Source organism: Synchiropus splendidus, chromosome 1, assembly GCF_027744825.2.
Source record: "Synchiropus splendidus isolate RoL2022-P1 chromosome 1, RoL_Sspl_1.0, whole genome shotgun sequence".
NCBI classification, from domain to species: Eukaryota; Metazoa; Chordata; class Actinopteri; order Syngnathiformes; family Callionymidae; genus Synchiropus; species Synchiropus splendidus.
Window position 1 is genome coordinate 36,436,848 of NC_071334.1, and position 22,494 is coordinate 36,459,341.

The 22,494-nt window shown below is 39.9% G+C and overlaps 1 protein-coding gene across 2 annotated transcripts in view; it reads left to right on the plus strand.

Annotated features, from left to right (window-relative positions):
• The first annotated feature begins 1,843 nt into the window (after nucleotides 1-1,843).
• Nucleotides 1,844-22,494, plus strand: part of dennd1b (DENN/MADD domain containing 1B) — a 117,823-nt gene continuing 97,172 nt past the window's right edge. The window contains exons 1-2 of one of the 2 annotated variants that reach the window (XM_053876541.1): nucleotides 1,844-2,139; nucleotides 3,442-3,506. In XM_053876541.1, coding sequence (XP_053732516.1) covers nucleotides 2,123-2,139; nucleotides 3,442-3,506 — 82 coding nt within the window. In that variant the 5' untranslated portion in view covers nucleotides 1,844-2,122. The remainder of the gene's footprint in view (nucleotides 2,140-3,441; nucleotides 3,507-22,494) is intronic. The other variant, XM_053876550.1, reaches the window with a different exon arrangement.

The following is a 22,494-nucleotide window of genomic DNA, read 5'->3' on the forward strand; positions in this document are numbered from 1 at the left end:
CACACACTCTTCACTTTGGACATGTGGAGGCAATTATAACAATCTCAACTTGTGGTTTCTGTCAATGAGTAAAGAAGCTTACATTGTTCAAAAGCTGATGTAACAAAATTATGACTTCAATGAGTTAGACATACCCATGCTTGACATCTTGACACCCTCACGATGTATTAATCTCTTATACAAAAGGACTTTTCTAAATCAAGTGCACTTGGTTGTAATAACATGAGTAATAAAAATAAGTAAGATGAGAGAGCCAAAACCAGGAGCCAAACTCCTCCCACCCAATCAAGTTTTTTCACTTGTCACTTTCCATTCACTTTTGGTTGCAAATCAATCAACAAATGATTGATGGAGTTAAATTGATGCTTTTGTGCTTTTGTTATGTATTACTCAAAACACCTGAAACTTTGCGTTACCTAATCTCTGTTATTATTATTATTATAGTAAAAGCGAATACAGTGGTACCTCGGTTCTCGACCACAATCTGTTCCAGAAGGCTGTTCGAGAAGCGATTTGTTCGAAATCTGAATCCATTTTTCCCATTACAATGAATGGAAAAAGAAACAGTGTGTTCCAAGGCTTAAAATAGGCTTTTGTAGGAGTGAATGTAGAGTGTCTGCTGCAGGTGCGCTGTTCGTCTATGTGTGTGGCTGCTGCATGTGGGAGGGGTTGCCGAGTGAGTGACGTCTCTCCAGAAGTGAAGAGGTGCCCGGTGCGTGTCCAGCTCTGAATGTGCGTTTCTGTGCAGTTTGGCTGTGACAAAGTCATAAACCAAGTAACGCTCTGTCCGAGACTCGTGTCATCCCTGTCTGAGCTCCAGCCGACAACAGGACATCAAACCCTGGAGTGCGCGTTCCAGCCTCGGAGGTGTGGAGAGCGAACACCTCCCCTGTGACACTCTACCACGGTCCAGTGTGGAGACAGGAAAGGTTTTACACCTCAATATGAAGAAAAAACAGTCAGTAAATGTAGCTAACAGGACACGTCTGCATACAGAGGCTGCGTTATAAACAATAATAATTTAATAATGATAATAATTTTTGTTCGAACTCCAATTTGTTCGAATTCCGTGACGTTCGAAAACTGAGGTACCACTGTACTGAGGAAAAAATACTTCAGGAATGTTTATATTACTAATACAGCCTATATAAGTATCAAATGAAAAAAAAATTCAACAGCTCCTTTGAATATATGTTACTGCATCTCTACTTAAATACAAACTCGATCCTCCAGCATTTTGGGAATGAAGGACAAAAGGTGTTGCTGTTAAGGCAGCGTGTTAGATAGTAATTAGTTATCAGTAACTGCCAAGGCATACTTTATTAATCATGTGGCATTCTGATAAAGCTATGTTTAAATCCATTCCTCTTCATTTGTTTTTTAATGAATGGTTGTGACACAGCATTTCCACTTCATACTGGGCATTTATGAACAGTTGTCAATGTGGTGGGGGCCGGGGTGCAGCCATGGGGTATCTCCTGTCTTGCCATTGGACTGGTTAACTGCAGTTGCAGCTCCGCTTGTGAGGTGTGCATGCTTGTCATGTGTGAGCGCTTACTTTCTCAACACTTCTTTCTTTCAGTGGGAGAGATCCCATCCAGGTGACACTGAACCTGTGTCCTTTCTGAGTAGAGTTTGTACGTTCCCGTCGCGGCTTCTTCCTACAGTGTCAGTACACACAAAGGCTGCTTATGTCATTAAATGTGGGAGTTCGTGTCCATTTGAGCTTTGTGAAGGTAAAGTCAGTCAAGTCGAATGAAGTCAAGTTTTGCATCCACTGTGCTCATGTTCCAAACGTTCTAAAAACAAACAGTCCTTCGCTAAGTCGTAGAATAATGCTGAAGAGAAGTGCCGCTGCAGCAAGGTGGTGATGTGACGCGCTGACGCCATCAAAGCTTTGACAGCACTTCCTGGTGTGTGTTTGTTGTGCTGTGTTGCCGTTGCTCATCCAGGACACTTTCAGAAGACGGTCCGCACCGCGCCACTGGTGATGTGGTCGCGACACCTCTCCGTCGGTGTCAGATAAGCAAGAAGAAGCAACGGTTTAAGGTCGAAGAAGAGCAGGGGGTATCCAGACTGTCGGACAACTGACCAGGGGCTGTCGCGATGCGGTAGCTTCACCATGGACAGCAGAATAAAGTAAGACTTCACGTTTCGGTCGGGAATGTCATACTGTCGTGCGAGAACAGACGTGAACACGACGCTGAGTGTGGACTGTGGCGGAATGTCGGCGTGATATGAGTCACCTCCTGCGGTGGCTTTAACTATCGGGCCAGCTGGCGACATAACATTTGGGTCAGTGTGCTAGCTGACCACCAGTTAGCATCCAGCTGGCTAACCATGCAGCTAGTTAGCAGTGACATGTAGCCACGTTCAATGTAAAGCAAGTTCACATATTGCTAATCACACTCAACTGCTTTCTAGTGAAGGCTGAATGGTCATAAGTATAAATAACCATTGCTAATGTCTCTGTGGAGTGTTGCCATGCCAACTGATGTTTCTGAGCGGTTGCTTATGTGGGGTACACCAGACTCAAGTTGTGTTTATAACTCCAGGTTTGTATATGTATGATACCGCTCCCCAGTGCCATCCTCATTGGCTTTGGGAAATGTATATTTGAGACACCATCATTTTGTTTAATCCAACCAGTGAAGTATTTTATTGATCTAATAATGTGCATCTTTGCGTCTTCACCGAAGATGACTGAAAAATAAATAGAAACAAGAATATTCCAACTGCATTTACCAATATTCAAGGTTGAAATAAAAAAGCCAAATTTAATTGAAATTGTATTTAATAATCACAATACTATTGGAAACATTTTCACAATGTGTAAATACATTTAAATAAAAAAGTGCTGTTTCATACACTAAAAGCACACTACTTGGTTGTATTATTTCTAGATTCTGTTAGTTTTTAGAATATTATATGTTGTAATGTCTTCTGGAAGCAGGGGTGAAAAAAGCTTTTTTTTCACAGAGATGCTTCTGCAAGAAAAAGTAATACAGACACCACAACAAAACAGTTATCACAGATATAGATATGATGACGACATCAATTGCTGTGGTGACATGATGCGGTTTTAGCTCCAGCACAGTTCATAGTCCAGTCGAGACTGAGAAGTTCTTTGATTATAGCTTACTAATTTAGCTACATGTTGGCTGCAACGAATGACTATTTTCATAGTCGACTAGTTACTGACGACCTTAAGCATATAAAGTCAGCATGTGAGATACCGAAATCAGAGCAATGACATTAAACCGCCAGTGACTAATTTATTAATCAATTTTTGTGAACTACGTCGACTATTTGTTGCAGTGTTATGGAAGGTCAGAACACATCTTACCGAAGACACATCATTTCAGTGCTCCTTTCTTGGAGGAGTTCCTGTTACTTAAGAAGTTGCATACAAGTGTTCTTATATCTTCACTTTTTTTTCAGGGAGAAACCAGAACGAACCTTTGACCTGATTGTGCAGGTAGCTTGTCCCAAATCTGAAAATGAAGGTAGGCGACGTATGTTTTTTGTACAATGGTTGAATTATATGACAAACTGCAGCAATAAAAATGGATCATACTTAAATAAAGTGTTTTGCTGTTTCAACCACAGAATTGAAGTAGATCCTAAATATACTCCAACAAAATTTGTCACGTTTTCACATTGAAAGTCTATACTTAGTTGCTTGTCATGAACCTTATTTTTTTAGGTTGTTACAGTAATTTTATGTTTTGCATCAGGGATTGGCTGCTTAGATTTAGTAGTGTGTTCACTCTCCTTAAGAACTTGAATGGTACTCCTAAGTGTGGCAGCAAGAGCCAGAGACTGTGCTGCATGACTTAAGCCAGTTCAGCACAAGAAGAATAATCATTATGTGTCCCGTGTGGTTATGACACACACGCCATTGTTGACTTTGTGAAATAACTGAGGCCAGGATGAAGTCAGAAGAGTGTAGCTATGGTGTCAACGTGAAACATGAGCTCAAACATGGCTCCTTTTTTTGTGTATATTATATTAATATTATTGCATATTGTTGTATAATGTTATTGCGGCTGGAGTTTTTAAAAAAACATTTCAATTATATGTTAAAAGTTGTTTTTACTGAATCTGTTTCATGTAACCATCACTGCTACTCATAATTACATGTCTGGCAGGCACACATGATGCACACACTTTTGGCCGTACAGCATTTTCCTGTTTTGCTGTGACCCCACTGGGATTGTTTTAGAAAGATGAAGCTTGGGTCTGCGTTTGCTTGTTTGCTATGGTCTAACAAGTGTGGTAAGGACAAGGGTGGATTTAAAAACCTGGGAAATAACTTATTAGGTAAAATTATGTGTTTCCTTAAGTCAAGTATTGTATTTCCACTGCTTATTACTGCAGCTGTCCATTTGGATCTGACATTAAGGAGGTGTTGTGCAGATGGCTCACTCGCGCAGATGACCTGACAAGGTTCAAAGTTATGCTTGGCTGTAGTTCTGATATTGGATTCTAAAGCAAACTAATAAATCACCAGTCAGTATCATCAAGCTCATATCCGAGCTTGTGCTCCCTGGAGCAGGACTGCAGAGCCATGTTTGCAAACCCCTCAGGCCAAATAGAACATGAAGATTCTACCCAGTACCTTGACTGTACTGCGCTTGTTTATCCAACCCTAGTTGTGATTTAATGAAAATGTTGGCTTCACGTGATTCATCTAGTATCAGTGAACAGGGGTTTTCTGCTTGTGGTTGATGAGGTTTCATCTAAAACTAGGTGAAAATGTATCAGTTCTTCTTGTACCTGTTCTGTTTCCCTTATTAGCAGATCTAGAAACTATGATTATTTCCTGCTTTAGATGATGGAGAACTTTGAACATCTAAAGTGTCTTTGAATGCAGCAAGCATATATTGCTTAGATACTTAGACCTTAAGATAAGATAGGTGGTAAAAAAAAGGCAAATATGACAAACTACTATCAAATACTACAGTACAGTCTAAAAATTTTCCATTACACTAACAATGATATGCATGTTTCATGGGTAGATAATCAGTGACCAAAATACTTTAGTTAATCAAACGTTAAAAATAAAAACTTAGTCGCTGTACAACCCAACTTGCTTAAACTTTGCCCTTCAATTATTATAACTAAAATAGGCTGTTACTGTAATGCTTCTAAAACTATTTAATTGTTGTGTAATATAATGTGTTGTTTTTCCTTCAAATGAATGTCAGCTGCTCAAGTATGCTGGCCATTTGCAAACAGTTCCTTTGCTGGTGTCAGTCTATCAGTAATGTGGAGATTAGCAATATCCAGTTAGCAGCCAGCTGTTTGTTCGAGTTGATATACAACTTGTTCTCCAGCTAAATTTACTCCAATTTTTCTCCAATTTATCCCTGCACACTTTTATAGAGCTATAAATGCCAGAGTTTCACAAATTTCACCCAGCCAACATACCTCTATAAAAGGAAATGCCAATGGAGATTTGAACATTTTTCTTATATATCAGTGACTGCATAGTCTGTTGTATATCCACAATTACATCTTGCCATTGTTCTATATTTATTGTACATTGTCCATGCAAGTGCAAAGTGATCCTTCAATTTACTTTGTTTTACCGTTTTGGGTGTAAACGGTCATTTACATTTTTTAATTCACATATTTTTGCTACCTTGGCTCTAATTGAATAATCCATTGGTTTTGTGCGTAATTAACTATGAACCACCTTGAGTGCTAAAATTCCTGTGAAAATGACAAATGAAAAAAAAAACTCTCGCACAACCCCGTACACACTGATCATTTATATCACAAATGATTACATGAATGTCCCTTGGTAAAATGTTTTGGCTTGTTTATATTTCTGATATCTTTCTATTGCTAATGCAACAAAGATTTACTCAGAACCTTTACATGCTTGGCTTTTTTTCCAGTACACTACTATTTCCAATGCTGTCAAGTTGTCCCCTTTGAGCTATTGGCTGTCTGGGTGTGTGCCTGATTTGAGCTGATGCTGCATCCATGCTCTGTTACTCTCAACACACCCTGGACCTGCAGGACTGTCATTTGATACACCAATGACCATCAACCTCACTACCATGGGAGAAAACTTTATAAATATGAAGGAGGAAAGATGTGTTTTACCACAGTATTCGTCAGAAGACATTTTTGTGTGTTGAGGTTTAGTATATGGCAGTGTGGAGACTTTTTGCATTTCTGTGTGTTGATATTTAGTTTATGGCAGTGTTAAGGCCTTTTTTCAGCAACTTTTGGCATATTGATTGTAAAAAGACATTTTAGTCTGGTTCAGTCATTAATGCCAAGTGACCATGCTGTAGTTGTTTTCTACAGTAGGCAAGCTTTGAATTTGCTTGCAAACAATCACAAAACATGCTGGAAGGTTTAATGTCACTTAAGTTCTTTAATTTAGAAACGATGCACATAAATGTGGTCAGTCATTACTCATGAATACAATTTAGTGGATAAGTAAAATGTCAAAATGCGTTTGTATTGTATTATACTGTGTTGCTGGCACCATAATAACCATCTCTGGTGGTTGTTTGTCTTCCTCCACCCCCAACCAGATTTTTTTCTTCCTAAAAAAACATTTTCTTCTGCAGTTGTAAGATATGAGGAGCTGACGATCTAATATGAGATCAATTATAAAATTGTGACCACAATGAACCCCAGTCTATGTACAACTTGGTTGAAAAAGATTTACACCTGGTCATCATGTGTTGCTTCTGGTTGATCTCTGAAAGATCTAATTGTGTTCCTTTCAATTTAACAGAGCACACCATAAGCTTTCATAAGCTTTCTTTATTCGATTAGAGCGGTTGAGTGCTCTCGAATGTTGAGTTTAATCTTGCTACCAAACTATTTTAATTACTATAGATTTCGGTGGCTGCTGTGTTGATGTAAAAAGATTCTTTTTCTCAATAAAATTTAAGACCAGTTATTTCTGTATTAATGCTTTGTTGATTGTCATCTGTATCAGCATGTCTAAGCAGATGATGTGGTTAAATGAAAAGAAACATTCATACTAATGTGTGAAATCCAACAAACTTTGAGTTTCAACGAACCCAACTTATGGCTTTTCATTTCAGGACATTTTACATGAAGGGTGATGTTCTCTTCACAAAAGTGTTGGTGGTGCACAAAGATGAAAAGCAGTAAATTAAGCACATGGCAGTGCTAATGGAACTGTTTGTATACTGTCTTGGCTCCAGACTTCTAACTGTAGATGTGTGAATAGATGACAGACAGTGGCCCCGTCCCCTCCCTCTGCTGGTCCGCAGAGACCTGGCCTCCCTGTTCGGCGTGAGCTCAATTCCGCTTAGCTGTGTTGGCTTGCTGCTCTGTGGATGCTCAGGCTGTGTGCGAGTGTTGCCTCAGAGCGTGACTGGCATGCTAGCTACTAGCAGCCCTGGCTACATAAAGCCATGTTGATGTAGTTCCAACTTGCTGCCAAAGCTAGCAGATGATGCTCAAGCTGCCAAGGCAGTAGGTGGGGACAGATGCTACCTGTCCTCGCTGCTCCCTCCAGCCAGATTGTTCTCTCTAACAAAGCAATAAAGTTCATAGATTGGCATCTCATGTTTACAACTGAATTCACAGTCTACTTAGAGGGTTGACTTACTATGTAAGACTTTGAGGCCATCCTGTTGAATTATATAGCGTTTTGCTGTTCACACTCACTCTGATATATTTTGAATGTTCTTTTTGTGTTTACTTTCTCTTCTCACCCTTTTGAAAGGACAGGACTTGATTGGTATTCCAAAGCTTTGGTTTTACCTTACCATTCAGGAGTTCCCAAAAGGTCCTATGATATGAGAACAGGGTCGTATAGCACTCTTTTATGCGGATGACAAAAGTGATATCATTTCCAAATTTAACAGACTTCATGTGTTTTTTTTTAAACTACGTCTGAGAACATCATAACTGAAACCTAGAGGTCTTGCAGTCTCACCTGCTGTTCAGTCTACTTCATTCTGTGTCATAGCTGACTCCAACACCACCACAATGTTCATTCCTTTTCCTCATTCGGCTTTTCCCACCTCCACTTCCCACCCGTCGCACTCGTATCTCCTGTGTTGTTGATCCGTTAGAAAAGGTTGAACGTTGACATTCTGTAAAATGTCAGAATTGCTCCTTGACCTGAGCTCACTTATTCTGAAGTGTAGTTGGATCCGGGCAGCGTGTTGAGTTCACAGAAGGCTCACAGTGAGATGGGAGGCCATTGGAGTACTAACAGATTTCATGGCAGAGAGGAGGGTGTTGATTGATCATTAGAGAGGCCATTCTCCTCCTCTCACACCCCAGGGTCTTTCACTTTGTTCAACTCCAAATCCCTTTGTCTTTCTCTTTTGGCTTTGCTTAATTGGCTTTTCTTTTTACCAGAATTATATTTCATAGAACATTTTTGTCATTTGAGCAAAGTGTGTAAGGGTTATAACATTATGAATTTTTAGGAAATGCCCTCCCCCATACCTCCATTAAACATACTGCTTCTGGAGTCTCCTTGTGGTGTAAGGCAGTGCTCTTTTGTCTAGAATATTTCAAATGTGTTTTACTCACATAATTATGGATGTCCGATATTGACATTTGGCTGATATCCAATATGCTGCAATTGTCTGAACATATTTTTCAATAATGATAAAAACCAGTCAGGTAAAATGTAAGAACACTGCTACAATTGATGTTACATAAAAGTGTCAAACACAAACACAAACACATTTGGCGATATCGGTGTTCACTATTGGGGGAAAAGCCAATATTGATTACTCACAATTACCATGAAATTATGCTAATATCGGACCATCCTTACATATAATCTGCCTGGTTGTGACAAGACTGTACATTTTATGTGTTTTTTTTTGGGGCTAGTCTGCCATCACACTCCACTTTTGGTGCCTCCACACGTCAACTGGATGTGTCTACGTGTGTCTCGTTCACAAAACAAACAAACAAACAAATGCAAAATCCCTTTTGTACATCAGTCATTGTTCACAATTGCCCAGTGATTTCCCCCCATATGATCACCTTTTAATAACGTCAGCATCTGAACACAACTCAGTTTGGTTGCAATTATCCAGATGACAAATTTGGTGTGCTCTCCAGCCTTGAGCTTTTGTTTCTGCGCTGATTGGTTTGTAGTTTGTATTTGCTCTCACTTATCCCATTCATGGCTGTGTGGTGGCCGGATGCCTGCTGGCTGAAGTTCGAGCTCTCCTTCTTATTTGGAAGCAGTATTTTTGCTTGGAATCTGTGATATTTTGTCTTCAATTATCAGGATGTTCTGATGTGCATTTATGTCTGAAACCTCAGCAAAGAGAAGGCGTTAGGTAGCAATCATGATGTGGTTATAGCAAGCTTTTACCCAATAGTGTGTACAAGGATTATCCAAGGTGATGGTCAAGTTTATTTAGTGGGTTTGGCTTATTTAAATTCTTACCGGCACCGAGGAGTTTGTGTTTTTGACGGCATTGGTTTAGCTGTGTAATAACATAATAACATGAAAACGTGTGGACAGATTTGGATGAAAATTTCACGAAACGCGATATGGGACAAGAAAGGCTTTTTTTTACATTGGAAGATGGGAGCATTTTTTTATAATGCTGGATGCATTGTATTTCATACATACAGAATAATGTTCTCCCCACCCAACAGCCCTTTCCTTCACACATGTGCATGTCCTTGAGTTTTTGTTAGTTGTGTCTGTAATGTTGCCTACATTAGCCCAGTTGTTTTTTTTCCTCTTTTCATCTTCCTCCCTCATGTTGTACATTTCATTTGTTTGTACCTTGGATGGGAGTAATTTCCTAAATTAGTTTTGTTTGATTTACCAAAAAAAATGTTAAATATCAAATGGAGAAATCAGTAGTCCTGTATATTTACTCAGTATTGGTGTGAAAGCATCTGTTTTTTTAATAACAGTCTGACATACATGGTGTATGCCTATAAATTAGTTCAGAAAGTCTTGGAGAGTTAATAAGTTGAGCATTCTCACTGCTGGTGATAATGTATTCCGGCCGTATCGCAGGTGGGAATGGACCCAGATGTTCAGGAATGATGGTCGTTTTAGAGTGAGTGTGAAACGATAGTGTCTCTATGTGGTACTGTTTGTGAGAATATTTTGCTGTGGCAAATCTTGGCCTGTAAGACATCAGTACATGTATACGCTGTATATTTCAACCCAACCAATTGTGGCAGTTTTATACGTTGTTGTACGTTGTAACTCTCAGAGAGAAAACACTAGCCAAATTGTATGGCTTCAGCTGTAATGAGATATTGAACTTCTAATCAAATAAGACATTTAAACTAGGGATGCACCAATCCGATCCTGGTATAGGGTGTCAACCTGATACTGCCACTTAAGGTGGTAATGGGCATGAAACATTGCTGATCTGGAGCCGATCCTGGCAGTCCTCGCGGACTTCAGTGAATGAATGAATGAACGAATGAATGAATGGATGTCCGCAGCAGCTGCGCGCGTGTGTTGAGGGAAGTGCTTCATTGAACAATCGATTATGAAAAAGATATTTAATATCTTTTTCTCTGGAAGCCACCCAGGAAGTTTGAAGTCAATCTCATGCGTCATTTCAAAATAAAGGCCTTTTGAAAATGATGTATATTGTATGTGGGTGTGTGTCCATAGATATTGATATTGTGAAAAATCCCTTATGTTGACGACCAATCCACTGGTCTAGATTGAACTAGAGCACCTCTAGAAGTCACCCAGGAAGTTTGAACTCAATCTCATGTGTCCTTTCAAAATAAAGGCTTTTTGAAAATTATGCATATTGAATGTGGATGTGTGTCCATAGATATTGATATTGTGAAAAATACCCTATGTTGACCACTATTCCACTGGTGTAGATTTGAACTAGATCATCTATAGAAGCCACCCAGGAAGTTTGAGGAAGAATTTATCAATTCTTTTCAGTGAGCATTTGCTGTTGTAATGTTCAGATGTTAAGCTCCTTGATTTTTTTGTTCAATGCAGGGAAATCTTAACTTTTCGCCAAAATTTTTTTGTGATCACATACAGAGCTTGATATTCCCAGGGTTGTTTGGACTATGGTTCCTTATTATCACTGTTTACACCTTGTGTTGCACATGCTTTCTCTGTTTTTTGCACGTTTTATTTTATATTTATTTTGAAGAGTTTTCAAGGGTTGTTTGTTTTAACCAAACTTCTAGTAAATGTTTAAAAGGTTCATTGTTTAAATAAATACCAATGTTGGATTTCAATGCATTGCCATTTTTGCCTTTTACTCTAAGCATGACCAGTCCCATTGTATGGCACAAGGTTAATATTTGGTATCGGATCGGTATCGGGCGATTCTCAAAGCCCAAGTATTGGTATCGTATCGGGACCATAAAAGTGGGATCGGTGCATCCCTAATTTAAACCTCCTCCAATTGCGTTTTTTTTTTTTTTTAACTTAATAGATTTTTTAAAATGTCCAGTGTCATTGACATTGAAGTTCACACAGTAGCCATATATAAACAAACTACGCTTTTTATGAATCGTATTTATTGTATAACACCAGTGTTTTGCTGCAAGCTAACATGTCCGAAACACGCCACTTAAAGTTGTGAAAGAATGATCCTAAAGGCAACTGCGTGAACATGCCTCTGTACCAATCTTAATGGCTTGGCTTAATAACATATTCCACCAAAAGGATGCTTCGGAGAATTCTTCTGTCTTGCTGTTGGACTGCTGGAACGGTGAACTGCGATTTTGGGTGCGCATTTGTTTGAAGCAGCTTCATATTTTCGGTGTGTGTGCGTGTATATATCCTTTAGTCATTCACATTTTAATACTTGCTGGGTTGCTGAGCAGAACCAATATTGTCAGATAAAATTGATAAGTGGCGTGTACCGTGTGCATTTTTTACAAGCTATGAGAAATCCCAAGATTTAATTGTACAATGAGATACATTGATTGTTATTCTTATACTCAATGAGGTTTACAGTCTCTGAGTGGCAGGGATGTCTGCCTGTCACCTGCAGCTGATGTGTGTTGTGCCCCCGGCTGTTCTTCTGTTTTTTCCCCAAGTTTCTGTCACTCCTTCTCAACCGGAGCCAAAAGCTGCCATGCACCTTCTTCAGCTTCCCTCTCTGCAGCCAACCTCCACTTGATCGGTTTTGGTCTTCTAGCCAGCTTCCTCAGGGACCATCTTGCGCTTAAAGACGGCCTCCATCTCTTCTTCCAATGGCGTCATTTCAATGAGGTGCACCATTCTTGCCTTCTTGGTCCCACACCATGATGTCAGGGCGGACAGATGTGGTTGTGATCAATAAGAGTTGTTTCCTGAGATACATTCGCTTGTCTCACTCCTGGTCAGGGGAAAAGGGCCTTGATGACCCACTTGTGCTGGTATCTTTTTCCACTCCCCTCCTTAAGAAACCTTGTGCGATTCTTCTGCTGCTTACTTACTGCCCTACCGACACCCATCCATCAGCTCAGGCAGTTTCATCAAGATCTGGCTGTGGTGTCATCTTAAGTGCCTCTGAGAGAGTGCGATCTTGCAGCCTTCCAAGATGTGCTGGAGGCTCGTGTTGGGAGCATTGAAGAGTGAGCAGCATTCTTGGTTTGCAAACCATTGGTGAATGTTGGGGGGGCAGGAAAAAATGCTGTAGGCTTTACAGACAACTGACAACTCCCTCCCAGGTTGTCCAGATTTCTTGTCGGTTCTGCGGCACAGCATTGAGCTTGGACATTCCAGCTAGTGGAAACCTTGGCATTGACGTTCTCTCTTTGTTCATGAACCAGCCTGGATTTCTCCTGCTTGTAACCCAAGCTGATGTGTTGCAGTGGAAGGTGGACAGCACCGCTTTAGGAGCATAACGTTCCCCTACACTTGAATTTTTTTATCTGCTTTTGACAAAGTGAAGTATGACTCGCAATGCAGTCATTCTCCATCTGTTGAGCAGGACTCGCAAGAGGAGACCAATTATGTACAGAACACCTCGACGCTGGGAAAAGATTCTGGTTAGAACCGTGTTGCTATATGTAAACATTATTACTTGGGTATATTGACTGTCATGACCAAGAAGCCTGCTACATACTGTGGCTATAGCTTTAGTACAGAATAGGCCTGCACGACAAATCGTAAAAAAATCACGATTTCGATTTACCTTCTGTCTGATTTAATTTTCAATTAATTTTGATTTGCATTTTATTAAGAAACCGACTGGATTTGCATTACATATGCTACTTCCCGTTGTGAGTCCATGTGACCTATTTATTGGATCCAGGGTTTGCGCCACAATTTTTTGCAACAGTGGCCCGAGCAGCAACCGATCAGCAGTGGTCCGTCTCTTCACATGTCCGGGCCGGCCGACTGTACGATGTACGACTTATTGATGTACGACTTACGACTTAATCACTTACTGAAATGTGGCTACTACCACATATGTTTATTCTGCTCATCTAATCAAGCTCTTAAATAAAATAAAAAAAAAGTATATATGCTTGTTTGCCAAGCTTTCCATTATCCACACCACTACTTTTTGGGCCGAATTATCAGTGAGATAGTGTTTCTGTGGTTTTCCCAGTGACTGTTGGACTCTCCACAGTCAGGCCCAGTCTGTTATTGGGCACATGAATTTGTGATGACAGCTACATGTCCAAGTGTATATGCACTATGCATGAGACACTCTGTATTCCTGCACAGGTTTGCACAGATTGCTGTGTATGTGAAATAGATCGAGGAGCAGTTGGAGCTGGCTCATCTGAATTCACTGAGGCTGCCAGACTTGGAGAACATGGAAAGACTTCTAGGCACTGATGTTCACATCCTATTTATAGACCTTGCCTTTTTCAGTGAGAAGAGAAAAGTAGGGACCTGATCAATAATTTAGATAGTGATGTATTTTATGAATGCAGAACAGTTTCATCATTCTCGCTCAGACATCTGTTGTTTTAGCTCCTTGTGTGTTGGGTACAGGTTATATTACAGTTAGTATGCCATCTATTGAGTTGCTTGCTGAAAAGTTATCTTCGTGGTTATGGGTTGTGTTCTTGTTTGTTGGGCTTACCAAGAGTATACATTCAGATGCAGATGGCACATTCATGTACAAAAGGTAAAACGTACAAGCCCTCTCACAAACACACAACTAATTATTTTGAGTTTAAGAACAATGATTTGTCGGTTCGTATGCCTAGATTCACTCACAAATGAACTGCTTTAGTTCAGCTCCTGCGTTAATGTAGCTCTGCTGCTGCCTGAGGCAGCAGCTCACCTCTTGTTGGGCAAATTATATATCATAAAAAAGTCTTGTGCTGAATTTGAGTCTTTGAGTATGACGTTCACATACGTTCAGTGCTGAGTCATTTTTTATTTTGAATTTTCCGTGGAATAGAAGATACTGGTTTAAAAACATGATAGAAAAGTCTGTGCAGCAAATGTTTGTGACTGGCGCGGGGTCGGTCACTTGTAAAGCTTTAATAATGTAACAGAGCAAACAAAGACTGAGGTTGTTATTAAATGTGAAGTCTCGGCTTGTATTCCAGACTTGTCCATCTGAGGTGCAGCCATGTCATCTGATATGAAATGATCTAAAAGCTGAATGATGTTAAAAACTGAAGTGTAGTTCCTCCAGGCAATTAAGAAAATCAAGCATCTTATCGACATGTATGACTGGTATTCTGACATCTAGACCATTGTCCCTAGACTTTAATTTAGGGGCAACTGACAGACCCAGGTCGTGCTGGCCTAGTAGTACAAGTCTGCTGTCTGTGCTGTCATTTTGGCTTCGACCCTCACTATTTACGTGTCAACAGCCATGCCTCGAGGCTACTTCTCTCCATCCAAGATGACTCCTATGTTGCCCAACAGGCCACAATTACTGTGAAGATGATTGCGATTACTTGCCCTCTGTAGCCCGACTGTCCCTTAATTTGGGTTCCGGAGACAGGAAATATAGGTCAGTCTTGATGCTTTGTGAATGTCTGAGACCTTCAATTATTGCAAATCATGCAATTCATCTACAAGGTCTTTGTTTTCCCCTCGACATGCCCAGCACCCCTTCCCTCCACCTAACAGCACACGTGAACTCATTCAGCTGCTTTGATGGTCACCTTCCCAGGACTGGTTTCTCTGATCAGTCACAGACAATGCAAACGCCTATTAAGATTGCTCCTCTTGTCACATGTTTTATGTTCAAGTTAAATAATTTGTCTTGCACTTTATATGGATGTGGTATTTTCACATGGATTTAGCTAGTTTTTACATGGATTTAGCTAGTTTTTACATGGATATAATATATTGCATTATGTCTTACACTAGCTAATTAGCATTGACCGGAAGAGCACCTTGAATTTCATCATGTTGATGCCTTGTGCTAGTGTGTTGTCAATAAAGCTTGAATGAAAAACATGAAAAATTATTTTGGTTTGTTTCAGTTATCGAATGTAACTGTCATCTTCATTGACTGTTGTGATTTTCACCTAGGCTTCATAGGTATGATTTTAATTCGACCATTGTTCTGTAGAAATGTAGAATGCATCCGGTCAAATAAGGAAAACTGTTCTGTTATCGATCCTATCGTGTGTCTGTGTATGAGGATTTATTATGTATTTGAGACGTAGGGTCTCACTTGCATACATGTGGGACTAGCTTCCTATGTCTCCGCATAAATGACACCTGAGAAAGGCTGGTCATTAAGCTTGTGAAATTAATGATTATTTCTAGGGCAATTTGCTTAGCGTTCCGAATGTCATGCTCGGACCGGCGGGTGTTTCTAAGTGAGTTCAGCTGTGCTAACAGTCTGCCTCGCTAACAGTCTGCTGCTGACGAACCAGCTGTCTCACTTTCATGAGCGCGGGAAACTCTCCCTGCTCTGTCAAGTGCTGGTGCTTTAAATGGCGTATTTAATTTTAACGCGCTTCCCTGCACAGCGTTTTCCTGTGCATGTGCTGCAGGATGCAAACTATAAATGACAGATTGAAAGAAACTTTGCATCAAACATGCCGCTGCCAAGTGAGCAGCGAGTAAGGAGGAGCGGATGCATCACTACCAGCGGGGCTTCATCAAAGTGCCGACTGCTACATAGTAGTTAGTGATTGGCATTCACCAATCACGCTGAAATCGGCCAATTACGACCTGTGACCGATCGATCGGAGCATCCCTAGTAATAAGCAGGTCTAGAATATTCCGATATTCTGCTATCATGAAATGTTCCGCCTGGATTTTTTTGAAACTGTGATGGAGGTGATCACTCAATACTTAATGTTGTTCACTTATTGAAGATATATCTTTTTACTTTTTATGAGTTAAATAAAGATATCTATAAGTGTGTGCAATAATTCATCGTATTTCATCATAGTTTGTAGACAGAAGTGTTTATGTGTTGATTGTATATGTTAGAATGAATTGTTTCTACAGGCTTTTAGCTCGAATTTTGGAACAGTACTTAATATGGGAAGAAAACTATTTCTTAGTTTAGGAACAATTAGGATATTAAACTGTGGGATGAATTAGGTTTTTATTGTCTTTTCATGTCTATGGTAGTCGATGAAATTGGAATTTCAATGGTCTGAAAATGTGTTGTGGAGAGACAAACATGGCCAAAATGACAAGATGTCCAAACATAAATTGAAATTTTATTTACTTGTTTTTATCTTTTGTGTTATTCTTCACAATGGCAGTTTCGGTATTAAGCAGCTTATGCTCAAGCAAGTTATGAGATGTACTTTTTCTGATCCTCCTCAGTGTTCGTCCAACAATCCAGTAGATCTTTGCCTGCGCAAAGTATTACACTGAATTGTCTTCCCTTTGCAAATACAGATGTATTCTCATCTGAGTAGAGACTGCCACTCTGGCTGCCTGACAGAGAGCTGTCTGTCAGCCTTTGCATGTGTACTTCAAATCGCAGCTCAGCAGCAGCGAGCATGTAGCCGCCAAAGGCAAGGCTTTACACTGTCATCAGCACCACGCAGCAGCCTCTGGGTGCTGTGCCATATGACATTAAGTGAGATCGATCCCTTTCCAAACCTCAAGGAGCTGCTGTGCTACACAAGAATGATTTGTCCTATGCCTTCAACCCACCATGTCTAAAATGAGAGAAAGTGCTCTCCCCGAAGCATGTCTTGCTGACTGACAATGACCTCATAAGCTGCAGTCTTAATTACACCTAAACAATGTCTTTTGCAACAGAAGAAAGCCATTTACTTCATTAATTAATTTAATTTAATTTAATTTTGTATTTTTACCATTTATGAAATAAGATGTTTTCCGGGTTGTATCGCAAAGGTGACGCTCTTTTTTTATGTGCATAAACACAGATAATATACTGTGTAAAGATCAAGATGAAGACTCAATGTCAGATCTTTTGGTATTAGCCGTCAGGGGTTGCCAAATTAAATCAGCCTCTTTCACCAATGATATTGGACACCTCTTGAACACATCTGAATGTGTCTTTTTGCACAAAACATTTGCATAAGAAAATGTGCATTAGCAACACCTATTCAAAACACTTTTAAAGGTTTCCTGGAACTTGAAATTTCATTCTCCCCATAACACGTCCACTCTGCTGCGATTGGTCAGGAGGCAACCTTCAGCTCGCCTCTGTTGAGAACTACTGTCAAGAACACCTCCTATATGACATAGTAGTTTGTTGCTGCACTGTTTAACACCAAATAACTGCACCCTTCCATGTTAAAATCACTTATATCATTGTACCATTTCCTTGTCTAAATTGCCTGACTTTGTACCGCCCTATGTGTGTGCATATATTTATATGAACATATGTCGAGCTCCTGATTTGGTGGAAAGGGTGAGAAAGGGAGGCTTGTGACGCCAAAGACTGTCTGCACCACAGAGCTAATGTCTCACTTCAAAACTTTATTGACACTTGTAGTCTATAAATGTTTGCTTTGTGGTTTAAGAGTTGGCTAAAAACTAAATGCAGAACAAAGAAAGAATCATTGTGGTAATGAAGCTGGGGCAAAGAATGTCAGATTTGTCTAGTAGACTGCATGAAGAACGTATTAGTTTATGACAGCGCTTCCAGAAATGCAGCAAGGAAATATATCACTAACATATCAAAGTCTGCATCTGTTAATCATTAATTGATGTGTGACTGGCAATGTGAACTCCCCCATATCCCCTGGTGGAGGCACCCCCAAAGGTGGGCAAAAATCTGTGGAAAACCCTAATAAAGATGCTGAAACTTCATGGATGCTAAGACAGAAGTCTGTCTTGGGATATGTCGTTTTGTTTTACCTCTTACAGCTAGCTTACAGCACCTCCAACCCTTCCTGCCCCCACTAGAAAACAACTCTGTTTGTGTGAATGCTGGTGGGTGTTGTGTTTGAAATGCAGTCATGTGAAACAAGTGTCTGACATAATGTTGGGCCAGTATGGAATCTGACTGGGAATATCAACACTGATATGTGGTGATACTTGGCGGCTGTCACTGAGGTTGCATCCATATGCTGTGCCACTCATTCGTGAAGCTGTGAAATTGGGTTGCATCCCAACTAGCCTGGAGACAGTATCACTCTTTTTCTATCTCGCTGTCTGTGAATGTCCACCACACCCAACCAACACCCTTTCTGTCTTATTTTCCTGGCTCAAGCATTTTCCTCACATTGTAGGGAAAATGAAACTTCTAATGTGGCATTACTCATGTCACATCATCTCTTTGCAGCTTGCCTCTTCTACCATTTTAAACAGGGCTGAGACTCGTATCTTCATCAGAAGTACATGGTTTCGAAATTCCTTCGAAAGTCCCTGTGGCTACCTCTGCTTACATTTTCGTGCTCCTCTTTCTTTCTGGTAAAACTGACTCTATCTCAGAGAGTTGCTCTTTTGTTGGTTCTCATTTATAAAATGTTGGATTTCAATTGAGTAGATCAAACCAGAACAAGCAAGGTATATACGGGCAGCAATAACAAATATATTTTTAATCAGACATCTTATTTAGATCGGTACTGGTCAATGGAGTTTTCAGTGGACACCCTATATGTTGGGAATGTTCAAATCAATTCTCATAACTAAAGTGTGATTTTTTGTTTGTATGACAGAAGAGCAGTAAGATGGAATGGAAAGATAAAAAAATGTATAAATATCTCATCATGAAAACTGGGTGAGTGAAGTATGTCGGTCTTTGATCATATTTCACCTATAATCTGTAAGTAGACATTGTCAATCAAATAGAATTTTTGGTTTCTCTTCTCTATTTCTCTATTTAAAGATTTCATCTGTGATGCATTATTACTGCATTCATGAGACATTGTAATGCAGTTGGTAAATTGTCATTATGCAGTCTTTGTGCAAATGTCATTTAGTGTCATTTAGCATTTTAGCACCATCTAGGGCTGCCAATAGTGGAATTCCTCAATGAGCAGTTGGTAACACTGCAGAGAAAGCGTCTTCAAGCAACTGATAGAAGTCCCCAGAAGACATTCTGCGTCAGAAATGTGGGCATTTTGAATTTCAAGTAGATTATGTTGACAACAAGACCACACTATGTGAACCATGCCTCACTGTTATTGCCACAACCCGAAGTAAAATGACAAATTCATTTGCTTAGTTGCAAGTTGCAAGTTGCTTATAGAGAACTCTATCTGACAGAATTACTCAGTCATTTTTATTTTTCATAATTATATCCCATTGTTTCATCATTTGCCAATTATGCAGGTCTATTTCATTGTTGGGTTTTACTTCACTACCGAAAATATGTGTGTAAAATAATATCATTTTGTCCAGTTGTTTGAGGTCCACTTGTGTGAAGCAACCCATTTTTTTCCAAATATATTATTCCAACAATGTGGCGACAATTATTTGAGTTAATATTGCAGTATGTATCGCAAAGAAACATCACGGCAGTATGTCAATTTTTTTTTAGCATCGTGCAGCCCTAGTTCAGGTTAAAGTAAAATTATTTGACTGATGTTTTCAGGATTTTTCAGTGATTTGAAGATGCCTTGCATGTTTATATACACAAATATGCCAGTTTACCAGTCTGTCCCACAGTATCTTAGCTTTGTTATTCTTATCAAGGGATGGGCGATAAAGACAAAAAAAGTGCGATAAATACATTTTCATTCTATTCCATGTGTTGTACACACTACAGTCTCTCTTGAAACTGTTTTATGATGAAAGTTATCAGTGGAGTTTGTCTCCAACATCATTATTTGTTTACATTTAAATACAGTAGTTAACTAAGTTTAGAGATGAGAAATTCATTGTTTCACATCTCTGGTAGAAGCTCCTGTCTGACAGACTGCTCTGCCAGCTGTCTGCTGTATCTCATGTCTCTTAACAGTTTACTTTAACTATGGACCAGTCTCGACACATTTCTTAGATGTTTATTGAAGAAATGTTGGAAATAATAATCTATTCTGTACTAACCTCAGTCCTTGGTCTTGTGTGATGAAAAACCTTTTCACAATTCTCTCTCATAAATGGTTGTTTTTAATTTCCTTATTGAAAATTTCATGTTTCATGTTCACGTGTGTAAGTCCAATGCAGCGAGTGAGCGCTGTGTTTATCGAATTTATTGTGAGCAGAATTGTCATTGTGGAGATTGAACAATAAATTATTGCCCATCCCTATTCTTAACCACTCTTGGTGGTGTGTCCGTTGGGATTTGGCTACTTCTAGTCCATATTGGATACAGATGTTCCAGGACCCCATCCTGGCCACTTGGTTGTGCCCCTCCATGTATGTTGATCCTCCAAGCATCTTACACCCTCCTACTATATGTTGACTTTTATGTACTTTTTCTGAGGCATCTTCACGCAGCCTGCACCTTGCATCAGTGTGGGGAATCCGGATTGGTTTATCTACTTTTTAATGAGGCAATTCTTGGAAAAAAATAACAAGGTTTTGCCTAAATTTGAGGGGGTTAAAACTTCAAAATAACTGGGTTATTATAATTGCATCTACATTTGGTTTATTTTCTGGTTTGGCGTCTGTTATCCTTTTGTGCTTACTGTTACAGCCCAGTGTGACCAATCAGAATCAGTTAACTTGAGAAGCATATCATGATTGTTGTGGTTACTCTTTTCTTAAAACTCTGCGTCCTAAATCGGCATGAAATGTAATGCTGTTTGCAGGCTGCAGTGCAAGACTTGCTTGGCAAAAGATAAAATGTTTTAAATGTCTGTGAAAGTGTTTCCCCCCCTTGCTGGTCTTTGAAAGATGGTTGTTAATCTGCTTACTTCTTTAACCGTTAGCGAAGGGGGCGGTCCTTCTACCCACCAGAATATGCTTACTGATCCAGAAGTAGAATGATGACCAGCACAGCTATTTCTTCCCTTTGGTTTTTAGGTCTCCCTCTCCTCCCACCATGAGTCTTCTTTAGCCTTGCAAGCCCCTTGTTCTGACAATAGACATTTTTTACCATATGTTGGCTTGACATCATCATCAGGTTCACAGCAGGTTACTTTAGTTAACTTTCACTCCACTGGCTGATTGGATTTTCTCCCACTGTTAGGCCGATCGTCCCGGCCTCAAAGTCTAGACGGCCTCTGAGGCTGTGTCCCTCCTGTTCTCCATCTACAATGACTGTATTGTAGATGGTTATGAGGTGTAGCTTCCGCGTGTTGCAGCTAACAGGCCGGTGCTAAAACAATGCTTTTGTCCAGGGGCATGCAAGAGGACCTAATCCACATCATACTGTGAAATAAATCTCTTAGATGAGAGAGTGAGCAAAAAAAGTGGACTGAATGAAATCATTGCCAAGGAGGTTAGAGTGCAGCAGTTTAACCCTTGGCCAAGAAAGAGGGAGGAGAGCAGGCAAAGGGAGCGAGAGAATGGACGAACAAGGAGAGGCAGGCGCTAGATCCCTTCATCTCTGAAGCATGGATGGAGAAGAGGGGCTGCCGATGGCTTTCACAGACTTGCTTCTCACCAGAGGAGCTGCTGTTAGCCATATGGGATTTGGCCTCTCTTAACAAACAGGCCCCCTATTCACTCACAACACTCATTCAGTCGTTTGCAAGATAATGCGAAAAAAGTGCATTTTTTTATGCCTTCGGAACATTAAATGGCCATGAGGGCTTCAAGTCTTGTGTTTGATTCGTATAGTATAGAGAATTATAAACTAGCTGCTTTCATCTAAATGTGTATTCACAGTGGATTTGGGGTTAGATCTTTTTGTGTTTTTTTTGTGAAGTCTCCTTCAGTTTTCACGGGAAAACCATATATTCAGGGCATGGTTATTGAGTTTTGAAGGTTATCCTATAGGAACTTTACTCATGCACGTCGGACTTTCAGCCATCCGTGGGTGTGTTTCTTTTTCTCACATGGCCTATGCTGAGGTTCACAGAGACAGCAGTGTGCTTTCTATCTTTTTCCAGCACAAAATTGCTAGAATACTTTGTCATGCTGTCGTAGGCAGATTGAAATTCCTGACATACTCTGGTGTACTGTGCCAACTTCATTTACTGGCCAGCAACATTTGGAATGACAACTTCTACCAATAGATTTTTCTTTGCTTACTTGGAAGTCCAAGAGGCATACATTTTAGAAGGAGATGAAGATGCTGGCATTTTTCTTTT